The 18842-nt window shown below is 38.7% G+C and overlaps 1 protein-coding gene across 1 annotated transcript; it reads left to right on the top strand.

The window, feature by feature from the left end:
- The first annotated feature begins 3775 nt into the window (after nucleotides 1-3775).
- syt10 (synaptotagmin X) lies at nucleotides 3776-18037 on the top strand. The gene is made up of 7 exons (XM_085375357.1): nucleotides 3776-3977; nucleotides 4673-5066; nucleotides 10768-11326; nucleotides 14053-14173; nucleotides 15103-15274; nucleotides 15426-15555; nucleotides 17966-18037. Exons 1-7 carry the CDS (start codon nucleotides 3776-3778, stop codon nucleotides 18035-18037), a joined length of 1650 nt encoding a protein of 549 aa, XP_085231483.1.
- The last annotated feature ends 805 nt before the right edge of the window (nucleotides 18038-18842 follow it).

The following is an 18842-nucleotide window of genomic DNA, read 5'->3' as shown; positions in this document are numbered from 1 at the left end:
TGCAACCCATACTGTCTTTTGATCCATGTTGCATGTCAATTGAGGTGGTAATATAACTTCTATATATAAAATATATCTGTGCCAGATATTTGTTAGCAGGAGGTCCAACCTGGTACTAGCAAAGAGTACCTAATAAAGTGGCTCGTGAGTGCATAGTAATAATGAATCAGCAGCTGTTTTGCTGGAGGTATCACTTCAAAGAATCAAATTAAATAAAACTGAATTAATTTGAATTTCTAAAACACATGAACACAAGTGATGACCTGTTTATATAGTAAGGTTTACAGAACTTGACACAGTAGCACTCAATCAAGTATCCTTTTTGCAATTTTTTAATGTTTACATCCATTTACGTATATATATCAGCTTAAATGAATGAAGATACTATATTATACACTATATGGGCAAAAATATCAGGCCTCCTAGATGTTCCACTACCAACTCTAAGCAGTATAATTGCAAAGTGGAAGCTTTAGGAACCACAGCAACTCAGTGATGAAGTGGCAGATCACATAAATGTACAGTGTGTAATGGAGTGCTGATGAGCATAGTTGTCAACATAAACTATAGAACTTCAAACCTCCTCTTGCATTAACGTCAGCACAAAGACTCTGCACGTCAAGGGAGCTTCAAGGCATGAGTTTCCATAGCCGAGCATCTCCTGTAGGTGTAATGTGTAGGTGGCCCGGCACTTTTGCCCATATGTTGTATGTAATCATTTTCTCCGTTCACTAGTTTAAATTACATGCTATAATGGAACATACATATAAAGAAAGGGGGCTGCTTCAGATGTGTGTCATGTTTACACATTTTCAACTTTTCACGTGTCATATTATGTTGCAATGCACATAAAAGAAAATGGTTAGGATGAGGCCTGAGGTGTCATTAGTTGTCACCGTATGGGAAGGGAAAAAGCTGATAAAATTGTTGCCTTTTCATGTCACCGGGCTGGGTTAAAACGTTCAGTGTTCCTTTTCTCATTTGTAAAGATATTAAATCCCGAACTTGAATTTCCTCTCAGTCCTGTATATATGACATGTCTTAATTATCACATGGCTCTGGCTGGATGGTGAAGAGGTTTGGAATCTCTTTCCTGTTCTGGTTCATTTCCTTTGTTGATACCATCCCTTCAGGACAGCTACACCATAGTAACCATGGCTCCAAATTTCTAAATCACCCTCAGCTGTATTTGTCACTCTTTCATCACATCTGTTATTCTTCACTTCTTTCCACTGCAATTTCCCTTGGCTACAGTCTTGTGCCCCCCACTGGCATGTGAATACAGGCTGCAACCTTGACTTTGCAGTGCTTTTGATGAAGATCCTTGAACATTTTCACTATTTGAATGACATGTAAATTTTATTCTGTGCCCTTTTTTTTCTCCAACAACCTGCGGATGAGAAAAGTGCATTTAATGGTAATTTTTCTTCATACACATGCACAACAAATAAGTAAATTAAAGACTAATAACTGAGTAACTGGTCGCACTGGTAAAATCACAGAACACCGCTTTTTCAATAGGTAATCTGCAATTTGAGAGTGTGTTAAAATAAATTGTAAAGAGAATAATCGGTTAGATGGTAACACTTTCTAATAAGAGTACAATTATATACTCAAGTAGCGCCAAACTAATGCATGACTCGTGCTAAAGTATGATTTAATGATTTCCTGTTGCTTACCATTAGCATATAAAAAAAGTCTCCATATCTATTTGTGAATGTTTCACACCTCAAAGGTCATCAGTTATGAGACATTAATTTACACTCAATTCACACAAGTTGGTAAGCAACAACAGTATGTATTTGTCAAAGACTGTATATAAAAGATGGATGGGTGTGGCTACCATGACATCATTAATTGGGTTTCTTGGCTTCCTTGCATTTTGAAGCCTCATTTTTAGGGTTTGAGCCACTGCCATGTTGCTCCATATTGTTGTTGTTTTTTTGGGGGGGGGTTTTTAAGTAAAAAGACACAGCTCACCTTAAATTAATCTCGATCAGCCATTCCAGAAGCCAATAAAGCTGCAGCCCCCTTAAAAACCAGAAAGACCCCACAGGGCCCTACCAAATCATAAATCTTCACTCTAATCAAAATACGATGGAAAGTCATGTGTTTTCTTGACAATTTTATTCAAAAAACACAGAAATTACAGGCTGTTGGCTATGAATTGCAGATGCTACCCAGTCATATTCAAAGTGGTAAAGCCAACCTGTGACCCGCCTGCCACAGCAACACAAACTTCAATACAAGAGCAATACATTTAGGTTGGAGTAATGAGTAATATCAAAAATGAACCACCTCCTATTGCCAGTTTTAATGATTTTTTTTATATAAATCCAGTGAGGAAGTTCAAAAATGAATTTCTCTTATTACATCGGCCCACCTGCAGTACCTTTGTGTCCCCAAATACCTTCTAGAGCATTTCTATGCCATGAAAAATGCTCTAAAAGGAACTACAGCACAAACATAGTCAAGAGGTCCATTTCAGTGTGATTAATTAGTGGAGATGAGGCCGAGAGACAGACAGCTATCAGCCACGATTGCCCGTGTCAGCACACATACCAGTCAAATTGATAAATTAAACTTTAAGCTTTGATGGTGCATGTTGTACTTGGCTGTAAACATGCTGCAACATGGATGTAGATGGAGTTTAATTCACCTTTAGAGCCAGCCTCATGTGGCCATTAGAGGAACTGCAACATATGGGACTTCTGCAGCTTCAGTTTTAGGGCAGATGAATGTATGTTTTTATAGAAGAGTCATGTTTTTAATCAAATTCAAGATATACACAGTAACATAAATAAACTGGGATGTTGAGAAGCTAACATGCTCACGTGTCAGTCCACATTTGAGGTAACAGTGAATCATTTTTTAATGGATGATCTAAATTTGCACTTCACATTTGTTAATGGCTAGAAAATTAATGACACATCTTAGATTAATCATCATCATGATGAGTCAATCATTACTTAAGCATTACTGAGTATATGATATTGAATGGTTCATAGAAAATAACAATAACAACAACAACAACAACAACAACAATAATAATAATAATAATAATAATAATAACAATAATAATAATAATACTGATTAGAATGATTTTACAAGAAATTTAGGTTTTGAAATTAGTCAGTAGTTTAAAAAAAACATCACAGGTCAAGTGATTCTCAGTAAATTGGAATAACCATAAGAACGCAAACTGGCTTTGGTGACACACACTTTCAAAAAATATGAATTTGATGACTGACTGGAAAAACTTTTCTGACCTTCTAATCTGTGCAAATATTCATATAAATATATAACAAAACACAAATTTTCTGTAGGTATGGGGCAGCTTGTATGTAAGCCCATTTTTCTAGCTCTGTGATGCTTTTTGAAAAGTGTTACTTTTCTTTGGCTTTGACTTAGATCTGCTGAATCTTTATAACCACAGACCGAGGGCCACAGGGGATCGGGAAGCCAACATGCGTTGGCCGAAAGGCGGGGACATAGCGAGGTCGTCTGTCCCTCATAGAGAACACTCCAGTCATTACTCGAAAAAGTAATCCCGTTACAAACCCCGACCAACAGGACTGAGTATCAAACCGAAGCGCATCGCTATTGGACGCAGTGAGGGTTGGACTCGAGCACCCCGTTTGCTGTTATTCAAACGCAGGGAGCGCGTGCGGCCAGTCGCTCCTCGTTGCGCGTTGGATATGGATCAGGACTCTGCGCGCTTCCCCACTGTCTCCCGCGGACAGGCTGCACTCTGCGGCGCATAAAAGGTTTCCAAATGAACCGCCGCCCTCCCGGCTCCTCCGGCGTGCAATGGCTTAACCGGAGAGACATGAATGTTCGGACGGATGACAGCGTCACTCTGTGCCAAAGGGCTCTCCAAATCGTTACGGAACTTTGTCTCGCGGGACACGTAGACCGGGAGAAATGTTCGGATATATTCCCCCTTGAGAGCAACATACCAGGTAAAGGACACGCAGGTAAATAGAATAAAGTCATTATTTTATTCTCCCCAATTCCCTTAATTAATCACTTCTTTCTCTAAAGTCATGGCGCCCAGTACTCGCAGAGTTTCGAGGGGGAATGGATGAACTAATCACCAACTAGTTAAAAGTTTATTAGTCCACTATTATCCTTATTTTTACTGCGTTTTTTTTAAAACGAAAAATGTTCTGAAAGTGTCTACCTGTTACGCATCTCAGTCCACACTGAGTGAAACAGCAACAGGTGGGAAACAGACCGAGAGGACGAAATGATTCTCCTCCCTTCAGCTATGTTTCCTTTGTAAATTTGCAGTCTGTGAAATTTCACTCTAGTGCCAGCTTGATTGAAAATCTGAATTTTTAAGCTGAATTAAGCTTCCTTGCATACTGTTGCACAGCGGGTGCAAACTTTGCTTTTAAATAGAAGCCAGAAGGGGAGATGTGGTGCCAGATGTTTTTCTTTTCGTGCTGTTTTCCTGATGCTGTGTCTCCTCACTAAACTGTGGTTTTATGACCTTTATATGATCTTTCTATATCAAACAGGTGCATTTGCTGCCCCCTCTTTCTTACAGCTTGCTTTCTCTCCCTTTTTCTCCTTCTCCCTTGCATGTTTGTTGGTCATATTTTGTCCTTCGCCTGCTTCTCTCCTCCTTTCTACGTGTCACCTGTCTTTGTCCTTTGGTTGAATGTAGACATCTCTATTAGTCTCCTTGCTGTGGTCGTGGGTTTCTGTGGCCTCGCCCTGTTGGTAGTCTCTCTCTTTGTCTTTTGGAAGCTGTGTTGGCCCATCTGGAGGAGCAAGGCTCTGTCAGCCCACGCTGAAAATGTGCTCCGTGGGAGTTTCCCCGAGGCACCCCCACCCAACTCCCCCCCGGTTACTGAGTTTAAAGTGGCGGAGGTGGAAAAGAAACAGCCGCCTGAAGTGAAGGTGAATGGACGGAGCTCAGTCAAGCTACTGGAGGCAGCCATGAAGATCAGCCAAACGTCTCCAGACATCCCTGCCGAGGTCCAGACAGCTCTGAGGGAGAAGCTCAGCCAGCAGGCTAAAATCCAGAGGCAGACCACCGAGCCAACCTCCTCCTCCAGGTACTGTCACATGAACCAGTCCCTAGTCTGCTTCTGCACTCAGGCCACTTGTGCTTACAACTAAGTGTAGCATATTAAAGATCTCTTTTGTTTTGTCCATCTCCCCACCCATGTTACAAGAAACACATTTAAAAAAACAAAAACTCACATAGAGCACAAACTGTCCTGACAGTTCGTGACAGGGCTGCTGCTGCTGTCCTCGAGGTAGTGTGGCACATGTCAGTGACTGGTTGGTGACCTTGAATAGCTGCTGCTGCTGTTGTACATCACAAAAATGAGATTCTGCAGCATTTCTGACACATCTCCTTGCTGCACTTTGAACCCTATAATCACTTGTACATGTGAGTCAAGCTGCTCTGGTAAAGACCTCAGTCATTAAACAATCAGCTCTTTCTTCTCTTTGTTTTCCAGTACTGTGTTTAAACTAGAAGGTCCATAATTAGCATGGCTGTGGGGTGGGAGCTGTCATGGTGGAAGGTTGGGTTTTTGTCAGACGCACCAGGCAGCTGTGCTCAGTTTCTCGGAGGAAGCTGGTATTGACATGCACTTTGATTTGTTGTTAGGGCTTGTTAATTAAATGATATTGTGGCGTAGGCCTCCATGAATTATACACCCACCAGTTATGCAGATAGGACAGGTTAAAGATTACAAGACCTACCTTCTCAATTCCTCCGCCTACTTTTTTGACAGCAAAAGCTAAAAGAAGCCTAAAGCAAAACTAATGTTTTAGAGTTAATCGTGGCTTAAAAGAAAAGCCTAGCAGCATATACCATAATCAGGTTATAACACCAGAAAAACTAGTAGATATAGTCTTGGAAAACCAGGAAATCTAACTGCTGACATCTGCAAACATGGAAACCCAACAGTCCAAAACTGGGATTTTATTTCAGTGTCACAAAGAAAAGAAACAAATCCTCAGAGCTGAAAAGCTGGAACCAAAAAATAGAAAACAATTTGACATTTGAAACAATGACTAATTATTAAAATTATTCTAAGAATTTATGACTAACTTGGTTCAGCGTCCACAATTAACATTTGCCAAGCACCAAAAGCATTTTTAGTTTGGAGATTCAGTCTTAGAAACCTTCCCTTCATACTGGCAGGTAAATGTTTAAACTAAAATAGTCACATAATAGAAACTCTACAGAGTTTCCACCGTGTTTCGGTGACCTTTACAGACACACTTTTTTCTGTCCTCAGCTGTCGTTGTTAAAATTTGACATCCACATTATGCAAAGACCATCACCAACTCTTCCTCTGATTGACTCTGACCCTGACATTTATGTGTAACTGTGCATCTGTAACCAAGCCAAACAGTGGCAGAGCACAGGTGAAACTTTGTGGAACAAGGGTGGAAATGCAAAACAGAGGGATGAAGTTTAAGTCAATCATATATGTTTCATTTTCAACTATACTCATTAGTAAAGACAATTTTTAAAAACAATTTTCCATATTTTGCTTTGGCCTCTTTGTGTCAAGACAGCACACAGAGTTAAAAACTGAGAAATTGAATTGCAATTCTTCAAATGACCACTAGAGACCCGTTCCAAAAGCGAGTCCGTCCCCAAAATAACAAAATGAATGAATGAATATTCTTTATTGTCATTGTCACAGGTACAATGAAATTGAAAGATGTCTCTGGTCAGTGCAACATCACAAAAGATAAATACTTAAAAACTATAATTAAATACTTAAAAACTATAATGATAGGATATAAAAGATAGAAATACATATAAAATACAGTATTCTCATACCGTAGATACACCCAAGCAATCCAGGCCTAAGGCCCCATACAGACACTCAACATACGACCTAGATGATATATCACTCAAACAATCAATCACTCAATCAATTTGTTAGCGCATCCAACAAAACATGTCTGAAAGCATTCCAACATCAAGGGCACAAATGACAACAGGGGCAATGAAAGTCATCTACTTTTAGTAGCATTGAGACATGATATTGCAATTGGGTAGAAACTGTGTTTGAGTCTGTTAGTCCTTGTGTATGTTGTTCTATACCGTTTACCTGAAGGCAGCAGTTCGAACATGGAGTGTCCAGGGTGTGAGGTGTCCTTTATGATGTTATGGGCTCTTTTGAGGCAGCGGGAACTGTGTAGGTCTTTCAGTTTGAGGAGAGGGCAGCCGATTGTCCTTTGGGCAGCGTTGATTACTCCCTGGAGTGCTTTCCTCTGAGCCACTGTGCAGCTAGCGTACCATATGCCTATGCAGTACGTTAGTATACACCCTGTTACAGAAATGTTTTCGTCACTGCAAATGCTTTTTCTCCCCCATAACTATACAGAGGGGCGTGAAGGCCCTAGCATGATTAGTGGTCAAAGAAAGAGAAAAAGGTATACTGGGGACAAACAGAGTCAATTCCGCTATATTTGGTGTGCAGTGAAAAATGATCAATATGCTTTTTGTGACATTTTTGTTGGGTTGTTTTCTAATGTGAAATATGTGCCATGGCTCCAAACAGTAGGAAGTTTGTGCCTCAGTTTTCACAAGTGGAATTTTAGTATTGAATGGTACTTAATAAGCCAATAAGTGTACAGTTTATATGTAGCATGCTTCGAGTTAGCTGATAACCTAGCCGTCTACTTTTTATTAGAGATGGCACGATACCACTTTTTTATGTCCGATACCGATACCGATATCATAAATTTGGATATCTGCCGATACCGATATGAATCCGATATAGTGTTTTTTAATCAACAAAACTGTTTTTTTTAAATATCTTGCTGCATTTTGTATAAGTTCATACTCAAGTTTAAAACAACAACTACACTAAAGCTATTCTGTTATACCTGTATGCAAAAAAAAATATTTCATAGTTCAGCAATACTGATCAATCTAATAAACTTAAACCTACACCATCCTCCCTATTCTGGTATTTTAAAGAGTACTTAGCGTAAATATTAAGCAACCTAACTAATAGGGTTCCAACTCCCAGCAACAACAAAAATAAATAAATAAAAAATAGGGAACCACCCCTCACGCTCCACCTCATGATGCTTAATCGACGTAATCAACCTTAATTTGATGCAGTGTGAAAAAAAATGCACAGAAATCAATTATTTTTCAAGAAATATTAAATAGATTCAACATCTTTCTTCAACAAAATTGCAGACTGCACAGATGGTACCTTCCCAAAGGAAAAAGTACTATAGCTTACTAGGGTATATATATTAGACTTAATAGTCACTATATACAGTAGTTGACTTCTATTCATTTTACATCAAATTAAAACTTTGGGTGTCAGATAATTATTTATTAAAAGCTAGACATTTTAAATGAGAATAAGAAAGAAAAGTATGTCTTTGTGCCCCCTTTTCCCTGTTAATGCCTTATCGGCCCCCCTGGCTAAACTTTGCTAGATCCGCCCCTGCACAGTTACCAGCCGTCAGCTACGTAGAAAAAGATCTTCGAGTAGAAAGTAATATTAAATAAATTCTAACAACAGCTTATCAAACTTAAACGTGCTGCTGTTGTTCAGCCGCTGGTTTCCTCTTTCTGGTGCAAAGTGGGCCAAAAACAAACCAGAGAGACGGACTCACGACAGAAAAGCCGATCAGCTGATCATTAAGCAGTTTCATGATTGAAGTAGCAGCAAGAAGAGGCAGTCGCTTGTTAAGCTTAACGCAGGAATGCTTTACAAACATTCAGAGATGGACTTACACACTTGCTTTACTTCTCTCGGGATAACTTTGTCGGAGATGAAATGCCGGGTTGCTAGCGAAGCTCCAAATGCTATCCAGACCACCGACAGGTCCCGCATGCCACAGCCGCTCTATCACGTGATGCATACTGCTCCGACGTGCTAACGTTCTGAGGTGAGTTACGGCGTGTTGCAAGTTTTGTGAGGTGCTTTCGTGATATTTAATGGATCGGATTACATTTTTTATTTTTCTCCGATATCCGATCCAGTAATTTAGGTCAGTATCGGACCGATACCGATACGTAATATCGGATCGGTCCATCTCTACTTTTTATAAGTTCACTTCTGGCTTCAAAGAAACAAAATGATGGTAGCCAAAATTCTAACTGACATTATAGTGTTTGGTTTCTAGACAACTAATGAGACACAAAATATAACTTTTATCTATTGTGTGACAAACCATACACTGCAAAAGTTTGGAGTCCGAAGGTTGTTAAACTTTTTCAGGGTATTGTAGATGTTTGTAACTTTAACACTTAGGAAAACAGAGAAAGAGGAAGACAAAGGAAGATGTCAATAAGCCCATATGGATTGAGTGTGTGTTGGGGGATTCAAAGAGAGATAAAGGTTGACAATACACAAAAATCATAAAGGAGAAAACAAATCTTGCTAATCAATGTTCAGTTGGTAAATCAGGCACACTTTCCTTTTCCTCTGAGATTTGTGCTGGCGATGTTCCCCCTCTGTGCTGTTTACAATATTTCAGTGTAGTATTTAATCTTCAGCTGTGCTTCCTGTGCCACGGTTGTCAGGCTGCTGTGATTGTCTTACGGTCAGAAAGGAGGAGGGCCAGTTGCTAGGTGACAAGATCGGCGAGTCAAAGACAGACGTGGTTTTCTCAAAAGATGTCAACTTCACTGAAATTTGCAGCATTCAGGTAATTGGAATGAGGGCTCAAATCTGAGTGCTGGAGATGTGTTTTCATTTCCCCAAACCAACGCCAGTAGTGGCAAAAATCAATTTGTCACTTTGATCACTGGTGATTTAATATCACCTGTTACCATATGGATGATAAAACCAGCTATTTTCAGCTAGGGAGTTTGCTGGGATTTAAAATATGCAATATAGGGCGCTGCTTTATAGGCTGAGAGCGCCTGGCCTGGGTTCAAGTCTGACCTGCGGCCCTTTGCCACATGCCTTCCTCTCGCTCTGCCCCCGCTTTCCTGTCCTTTCCTCACTGTGTCTGTCAAATAAAGCTGGAAAAACTGATCATCTGTCTAAAACAAGCCCCCTTTAAGCAAACCTCTGATTGGCTGCTCCTCATATACAAAACAAAATTTAAACTGCAGGTGGGTGGGGCTTCTGCTCCAGAGCAAGACCGGGTCACAGACTTGATATGAGCATCAAAAGATGCTAGCACATGAGTCATACATGGAAAGCCATAACCAAGTCGCTGAACATCTGTGCCGAGTATGGCCTAGAAGTATCAAGCGCAACGCCCCCAGGGTAGTTTGAAAATGGCCAAGCTAAGATCCTGTTTGACTTCGAGATACAAACAGACAAACTGGTGACTGTGGCGGCCCTCTACTGTGTCCGCTACCAACCAGACACAGTAACGGTTGACAAGCAGAGGAAGCAATATAAACACGAGTAACACAAGAAGCTTGAGAATACCAAGGGTTGAAAGAGGAGGTAGAGAAGATGAGGAGCTCGAAGGATAAAGACCGCCCACAGGGGGATTTAAAAAAACAAAGCATATATATCTCTGGACAATATTTAGACTATCGCCATTTTGGTTCCTAGTTAATTATGCACTATTGTGAGCATCTGGTGGTAGTTTATTAAACATTTAAAGGTTTCTACACTAGATATTGTTTTTAGACTTTTTCCTGAATAGTAATAAAAACAATAACCAGCTTTTATTTGTGTGGTATTTTGCTCTGATAAACCTTTTGTTCCATAAAAAAGCTGCTCTTCCATGACGCCAAACACACGACAAATGAGACATTTACCTGATGCTCTGTGATGCTCCTTTCAACAGGCACAATTCATTCAGGCGCCACCTGCCTCGTCAGAAGAATGTCACCAGTTTTGACTTCACCATGGACACAGTGCCTCTCCGCCAGTCCTCTACTGTCAGCATTGGAAGAATAAAACCTGAACTCTACAAGCAGAAGTCTGTGGACTCAGAAGAGGCCAAAGAGCCCGTGGAGACTTGTGGAAAGCTAAGCTTTTCGCTTCGTTACGACTACGAGGAGCAGGCTTTGGTGGTGAGGATCCTGAAAGCTTTGGATCTGCCTGCCAAAGACTTCACAGGCACCTCTGACCCATATGTGAAGATCTACTTGCTACCCGAGAGAAAGAAGAAGTTCCAGACTCGAGTTCATCGCAAGAATCTAAACCCCACATTTGACGAGACCTTCTGTTTCCCCGTAGTATACGATGAGCTTTGCAACCGCAAGCTCCATTTCAGCGTCTACGACTTTGACCGATTCACCAGCCACGATATGATTGGGGAGGTGGTTGTGGACAACCTCTTTGAACTCTCTGATCTTTCCAGGGAGGCGGTTGTTTGGAAGGATATTCATGCAGCAACCACAGTGAGTTGGTGTTCACACTAAGACACTGCCAAATCCTCGCATATGTGTATGTTGTTGCTATTTAAGAAATGTTGCACCAGGCCTCTGTGCTGTTACCGTGGTAGTAGTGAATGGGATTTTATACTGTTGTCAGAAATGTCTAATCAAAAAATATTATGGCAGGTGCAATGCATTGCATAATTCAAATGCTTTGGGAAATGGATTTCAACAGCCAAACACCCACACAGCATTTTCCAGAAAATGCTGGGTATTCTGCAGATGTAATTATAGAAACAGAGTAAAAAATATCCAAGACCACATTTATGCAGTGACTAAAACTCTACAGGTAAACAAAAAGGGTTTGCAGGCTTTGCAGCATACTGCAGATAGCCTGTCCTCATATGAACTCTTTTCTAAAGATTTGTGGTTATTTAGCCCCCGAATGCATTTACTCCAGCATAACCACTTATCACAATTTGCTCAAGAGGCTGGGCTTTATTAATGAATGTGTTCCTGGTGAGAAACACTGAGCCTTTGCTTTCAGGTTCACTTTAGTGTCTGTGGGCTAAATTAGCAGCAACAGAAGAACAATAAATTTTGTTTTGCATAAAGAATTGTTTAACTGGCTATTCTCTCGCTTCCTTAATATATTATAATTTTTATATTGATGCTTTCTAAAAGCACAGGCATTAAGAGCTGATAAAATTTGTTTACTTAAAACCACATTTGTTGCATCAATTAAATTTTACCCTTACCTATGAGAACTGCATGGAGACTGTGCAAGAGAAAACTGCAGTCGGGTGTGATTTCAGTGCTCATTACATTCAACTCCAGAGGAATGCTACACTATCATAGACTCATAAGACATCACTTTAAAATAAACGGACTAATGTAACTCTATAGACAACTTCATATAGAGTTTGGTAATATAAATGGCATGGAGAAAGTTTATATTTATATTTTTCCTCCTGTGCACATCTCATCATAGTCACTTGGATTGTGGGATTTCTTTTTTTATATTCCTATTTCTGTGTTGACACAACCAAAGGCAGCTTGGTAACTTTGGACCTGTACTAATCTTAAGGTATTTATCTGACAATTTTTATGGCACAAGTAGTATTTATAAACATGTGTGGTTATAAGGTATTGTCTAACTTCAACTCCCTTCCTATTGGTTTCTCTTAACTTTTCTGCAAGCACTTGCCAACTGTTCTCCAACCGGTGCACAAACTGTGAAAAGTGCAGCTTGCTGAAACCAAAACATATGGGAAAACATAGGTGAAATGTTTACTTTCACAATTTCACTACAACTTGGAGAGTAGTTGCTGAGCGTTCGCAGATGAGTTTATCATGTAAACTATGGGCAGCTGCAACGCCTCGCTAACAACCATAGCAATCTCAGTGAGGTTTTGAGTGTAGCACCTTATACCTCTTTGTGATCAATCTTGGGGAACACACGTTTCCCCTTATTTCAAGATGTTTACAGACCAGTCTGTAGGTCTGTGTGAGAGAGGCTTACAATAATTGAACATTCAAGCCAAACTCCAATGTTAATTCAATAGTAAGATGTAGCGTACGGGATTTCACTGGCTATAAATGTGTAGTTGCAGAGAGTTGTCTAGATTACTCAATTAACAACTATGATGTTAAATTTCAGCAGAAAAAACAGTCTACACTTCTCTTTTTAGTAGTTATAGATAATGTCATTAACAATTACCAATGTAACCTAATTCATTGTGTAAACTATGACAGAATAAACAAACAAACTTAATTTTAAGAACCTCTACAAACTAACAATTAAATGAGCTGCAAAATCATGTTCTTACGTTTTGAAATCACAACATACGCTATTGGTATTCGTTTTGCTAGCAAACAAATTGAGCCAACAACAAACTCAACTACAATGAATCAAATAATATTGCATATACAATAGTGATTTAAAAAACATGCTAACAGGTCTATAAAGCCATAATGATAAGATCATTTAGATGTTTAGCAGCTATACATTTTGCAGTCTTGATTATCTTAGTTTATGCTAGTATGCTAACATTTGCTAAATAAACTGTATTGTTTATTACCAACAACAGTTGACAGATTTGTGAATGACTTTCATTTCATTGATACTTGGTCATAAACCGAAGTTTCTGAATAATTGAAATATTGGCCTGATGATGATGATGAAGTCTAATACAAAGAAGATGTTATAATTTTGATCTTGTGGTTTCTCAAGTCATTGCAAAACATGATAGTTTAATGCGTCTATCTGTTTAAAAAAGATACTTTCCCATCAATTACCAATAAAAAAGTTCATTCTAACGATTAATATAGTGACATATCACGCTATGTATGATTTAACCTCACCTGGCTATGATTGCCTGTATTACAACCACCAAAGTATTGTTGAGATGGTTTTCTTAGGACTGTTACCAAAGCCTGGAAACCATACATTAGTACTATTTACTACTAGATTAATGATTTACGGTTATTGGATGAAGAAACAGTAACAAATCTGAACAGTTAATTGTTAGTTAAGTTTACCGCCATAAAGAATTGAAGGACTGAGATAAATGTCAAATAGCCTGCAGAGCCATGCTAATTAAACTCTCACTATCAGCTCAATGCATATGACCTCTTTTAAAAACTGACCTGTTTGCTCCTTTGCTTTGGCATTTTGATTCACAGAATGTGGCAAATCATTTAAATTTGGTTCAATACATTCTGCTCTCTTTTCTTTTTATGCCCTCCAGGAGAGTATCGATTTGGGAGAGATCATGTACTCGTTGTGCTACCTCCCCACAGCAGGGAGAATGACCCTAACAGTCATCAAATGCAGAAACCTCAAAGCCATGGACATCACAGGCTCCTCAGGTAATCAAATAGCAAAATAGTCTTCACATCAAAAGCAAAACTTAGGAATTAATTAAATATAGTTAAGCTGAGAGAGCAAAAAGAAATAGGGACGATATATATCCTTTATTTTTCCAGGTAAAAGTCTCTTTTATAAAATATTCTGAGAACATAGGACACATTGGTTGTGGTTTTTAGAAATAGAGTCACACACATAAGAAGAAACTAGCCCAAGCAGTGATTTATTTGCAAAAACCAATCCACGGGAAGGTCTGGGATATACAGAGCCGGTCACTTAGCAGCAGCATACAGAAGAGAGTGATGTACAAGTTTTCCAAGGTCTGTAATAAATGTAAAGAACAATGATAAATGGCATCCAGCCTCTTTAAGTATTAGCCAGGTGTGTTCATAATGAGAAGTTCCCCTGTAGGTCGCCTGACTTAGAGCACAATAAAAAATGCATTCCTGAAAAGAAACCTAATTAATTTATTTTTTATCTTGGACACAGGATTTTCAATATAAAGTTTAAATGAGAAAATTCTGATCGATAATGATACCTGAATACAAGTTTCAGCCCTTTGATTATTTATGAATAAAATGAACTTAGATTTGTCTGCATTTAACAGAAACTTATGTAAAGTTAAATGATACTAAGCATCATAATAGGCAAACTACTGAAATCTGAGGGTTTTTACAACTGAAAAACACAAACAACAGCAGATTGTATCATCTGCATAAAAATGGGAGGAGGCATTTGATAAATCATTGACAGAGAAGAGTAGTGGGCCCAATATGGAGCCCCGAGGAGCACCGAGGGATGCCAGGAGAAAAACCAGAAAGGCAAAAACAATGCACAAGAAACTGAAACAAAGAGGCTAATGAAGTTTAATGTCAGAAGCCATGAAAGCTTTTGACACAATTGCAAATTATTTCATATATTTGTCTCTCAGATCCATATGTGAAGGTCTACTTGATGTGTGATGGACGGAGGTTAAAGAAACGAAAAACAACAATTAAGAAAAGCACACTTAATCCGGTGTACAACGAGGCTATCATCTTCGATATTCCCCCGGAGAATGTGGAACAAGTCAGTCTGTCCATCATGGTCATGGATTATGATCGGTGAGTTAAATACTCACTAAATACTGTTTATGTTCACATGCTTACATTAAAACGATAAAGTGAGCAGAGTAGAAGTAGATCAAAACATATTTTTAATTTAGTCATGATCCAAAGCACATGTGTGTCAATGTGTGTGTTTTATGACTACCAGTGTTGGACACAATGAGGTGATTGGCGTGTGTCGTACGGGGCCAGATGCTGAAGGGCTCGGACGAGATCACTGGAACGAAATGTTGGCTTATCCACGGAAGCCCATCACGCACTGGCATGCACTAGGAGAGGTACAAGCATGTTCTTTTCCTTACTAGTCTTACAGAGCCCGATTAAAACTTCTGAATGTGAGACTGAACTGTATAGGTGTTATGGCTTGCAAAGCAAAGAAACCACACAGTAGACTGTCACATTTTCTAAATGTCAATCTATTCCATCTCTATGGGGAGCACATTATTTATGTCTTTTTATTTTTATTTTATATTAGTTCAATTGAATCTTTCCAACATTGTGAAACTATGAAATCATCCGGAACGTGTAATTGTTGCTTCCCAATTTAGGGTTTACTTTTCTGATTAATTTCCAAAGTTTTAGGGAGCCTAGACGCAGCTGCAATGTTAATGAGCAGCTGTTTTCTCTTAAATTACTAATACTGCAGATTGAAAGTGCCCTCTTTGATATCTGCAAGGAAAAAGGGTTCTTATTGCATGGGGACATATGCATCCAGGGGAAAAGGGATTGTAAACAAATACATTTTGTCTTAAAATTAGTCTCCTGTCTGTAAATCAAACAAACAAACAAAAAAACATAAAGAACAACCTTGAAGGGATTTTGAAAAGTTTATTAGCTATTTTTCCCAAAATCTCATTGAGACGCTTAACATTTATTTCTTTGCAATACTAAGGCACCAAATTTGTTTTCTAAGGGAAAACAGATGGCTTCACTTCATGAAAGCTGGTCTCCAAACCATTGTTACTTACATGTTGCATGTGTTCATTTAAGTCATGCAGCAAAAGGCGCATGTAGTCCTTTTAATGGGGCCTGTTTTTCAGATAAGGAGTAGCTAATCCTGTACTCATAGAGAAGTTGTCAGTTTTATAGACTGGAAGGCTTTTTTTCCTTTTTACAGAGGACAGCTGTTTCACTACAGTAAATTAATATTTTACATGTTATCAATTCTTTCCCTCTTTTGTCACACCCACTCCCCACCTGGAGAATAGGAAAACACAGGTGATTACCTATTTTCAGTGGTAAACCTACATTATGATTTGGTGAAAGCTGTGATCATAGGCAAAATATATGCATTATCTAGAAAGGACCTTTCTACAGGTGGTAGTTTGCACAAGCAACAAAGCAAGCAGATTTTACAATCAAGAAAATAAGAAAACTAAAGGTTAAATAACCATTTAAACAGAGAAATACAAGTGGATTAATAACATTTTGTAACTTCAGGAAAGGCTCTTAAATAATGGAGGAAGGTATTTAAAAGAGGTCACTGACTCAACTGACCTGGTTTTCTCAGGCAGCTTGTTCCATTGTCCTGAGACTCTTACTGCGAAAGCTCTGCCACCTCGAGTTTTCGGCTCTCTATATATAGAGATATATATATATAAAACATACTGAAGGTTAAAACAGGTGTGATGTGGTCACTTCTCTAGGTTCTTGTTAAAACGTCTGGTAGCTGGGCTTTGGACAGTCTGATAAATTGATTTTTTTGTCAAAGCAGGGAAGAGGCTGTTGAAATGTTGAAATAGTCGAGGTCTGAGGAGTCACGAGTTGTGGGAAAGCTTGAAAGGATCATGTGTCAAAGCAAAAAATGGATACACAAGACTGATGTACAGTTGAGTCTAAAAATATTTGGAAGGTGAAAGAGTTTTTGTATTTCCACTGTACGCCAACTATTGAAGTGCAGGCTTTCAGCTTTAATTTAAGGGGTTTAAGAGAAGTATTCCATTAATTACAGAAATACTAAGTGTGCCATTTTCAGAGGCTAAGAAATAAATTAGAATTATTTCCATGGCTTGGAAAAGCTAAAAGCAACCAACACCTAACCAAGTCAAGAACATTCTAAAGGATGTCATGATCAAAGTCTACAGTCGAGAGAATCCTTCATAAATGAAAATACTGAGAGTTTGTGACAAGATCAAAATCATTAGTTACACTCACGATGACGATAAAGGAACGATCCTTACATTTAAAATAATTTTTTTTACTGGCCAGATTCATTTTGAGCTTCTAAAAATTAGGAATTATGTATAAAAAAGGCTTTAAATCCTTCATAGTTTATGTTATTTTGGAAAACCCCTTCAGGTTAAGCTGGAAGTCTGAACATCTTGGCAGCATTTCAGTCCAAATTATAAAAAATATATTTATTGTGCAAATTCTTATGGACTTCACTGTAGCCATTGAGCACCCAGTATTTTCTTTAGTAATTGCATCTTGAATTATCACATCACAATCAAGTAGCAATATGTGACTAAATTGATTCTTTACATTTCTATTTAATTTGGGATATAATCCGACATACCCTATATGTAACAAGACAAGGGAAATGATATACACTGCTTAAGGTCCAGTTGCTCCAAAATAGATTTGCCTATGATCACAGTGTATTTGTAGGACTAGAGAAAATACCTGCTTACCAGGGAAAGACTGGATAGCTCTTTAATGTTGCTTGTTTTGTGATGCTTTACCTTTCAGTGGCCTGGAAGAGCAGCAAGCTTTGAGAGTCAAGGTTCATGTCCTTCACCCAAACCTCCACATACACCCTGATGATCACAGGTGGAGTGCCAGCATCACCTCTGTAAGAAACCAGATGTTTGTTTGCCGACAAGCTATGTTGCCTATCACCCTTTTGAGCGGATTGAATTCATGTTTCTATGTTTGTACTGAAATTCATTCATTTGAATGCAAGTTCTTCAAGTGCTCTACAGAGATGGCTATGCACAGCACTCACAGTCATTCAAAGTTTGTTTTTCATACGTGTGCTTTGGAAACGTATTTGACTAACATTTACACAGACCACATGAATGGTAGGCCTCACTGCAACAAGTTGTGGTGGTTAACTTGCAGCGTTATCAGTTTTTTTTCAGTACCAGAGCAACATTTTTTCAGCCCTCAAGCTCTTTAGTGCGTTACCATTTTAGTTTGAAATGGCACAAAGTTTAAGGGCTATGCTGCTCAGTACCACAAAAATATTTACTTGATGAAAAACACTTGATGAATCAAGCGAGTCATGCTCTAGGTTTTATTTGGGAATGCAGGTAACTGAGCCTCTGCAAGGGCTGAGAAATCTCAGTAAATATATCAGTCACAGCTGTCACAGATGTGTAAAACAGAATAGCCATCACTCTGCAGGACTCTGATATTTGGAGAAACTGTAGCTGGTTCATGTAGCATATGTACAGAAAGATCAAATTAAAGTGTGTCTAAATGAACTTCAGACTAAATTGGTTTCTTAAAATTGGCCACAATGAAATGACAAATTCATCTTTATTTTTGTACACACAGAACAACCTTATTTCATAACTGCAAACACAAGCAGCAGTATTATTTAGAAACAATTAAACTTACCCTC

The sequence above is a fragment of the Diplotaxodon limnothrissa genome, linkage group LG17 (genome assembly GCF_057381915.1).
Source record: "Diplotaxodon limnothrissa isolate DT_005_m linkage group LG17, D_limnothrissa_male_GT1.1, whole genome shotgun sequence".
NCBI lineage: Eukaryota > Metazoa > Chordata > Actinopteri > Cichliformes > Cichlidae > Diplotaxodon > Diplotaxodon limnothrissa.
This window is presented reverse-complemented; position numbering and strand designations above follow the sequence as displayed.

Excerpts from the sequence above, each read along its gene's own strand:
- syt10 (XM_085375357.1), top strand. The coding sequence starts at position 3,776 with ATGAACCGCCGCCCTCCCGGCTCCTCCGGCGTGCAATGGCTTAACCGG. Across the intron at positions 5,067-10,767 it reads GAGCCAACCTCCTCCTCCAG|GCACAATTCATTCAGGCGCC; the intron begins GTACTGTCACAT and ends TCCTTTCAACAG. Across the intron at positions 15,556-17,965 it reads ACTGGCATGCACTAGGAGAG|TGGCCTGGAAGAGCAGCAAG; the intron begins GTACAAGCATGT and ends TTTACCTTTCAG.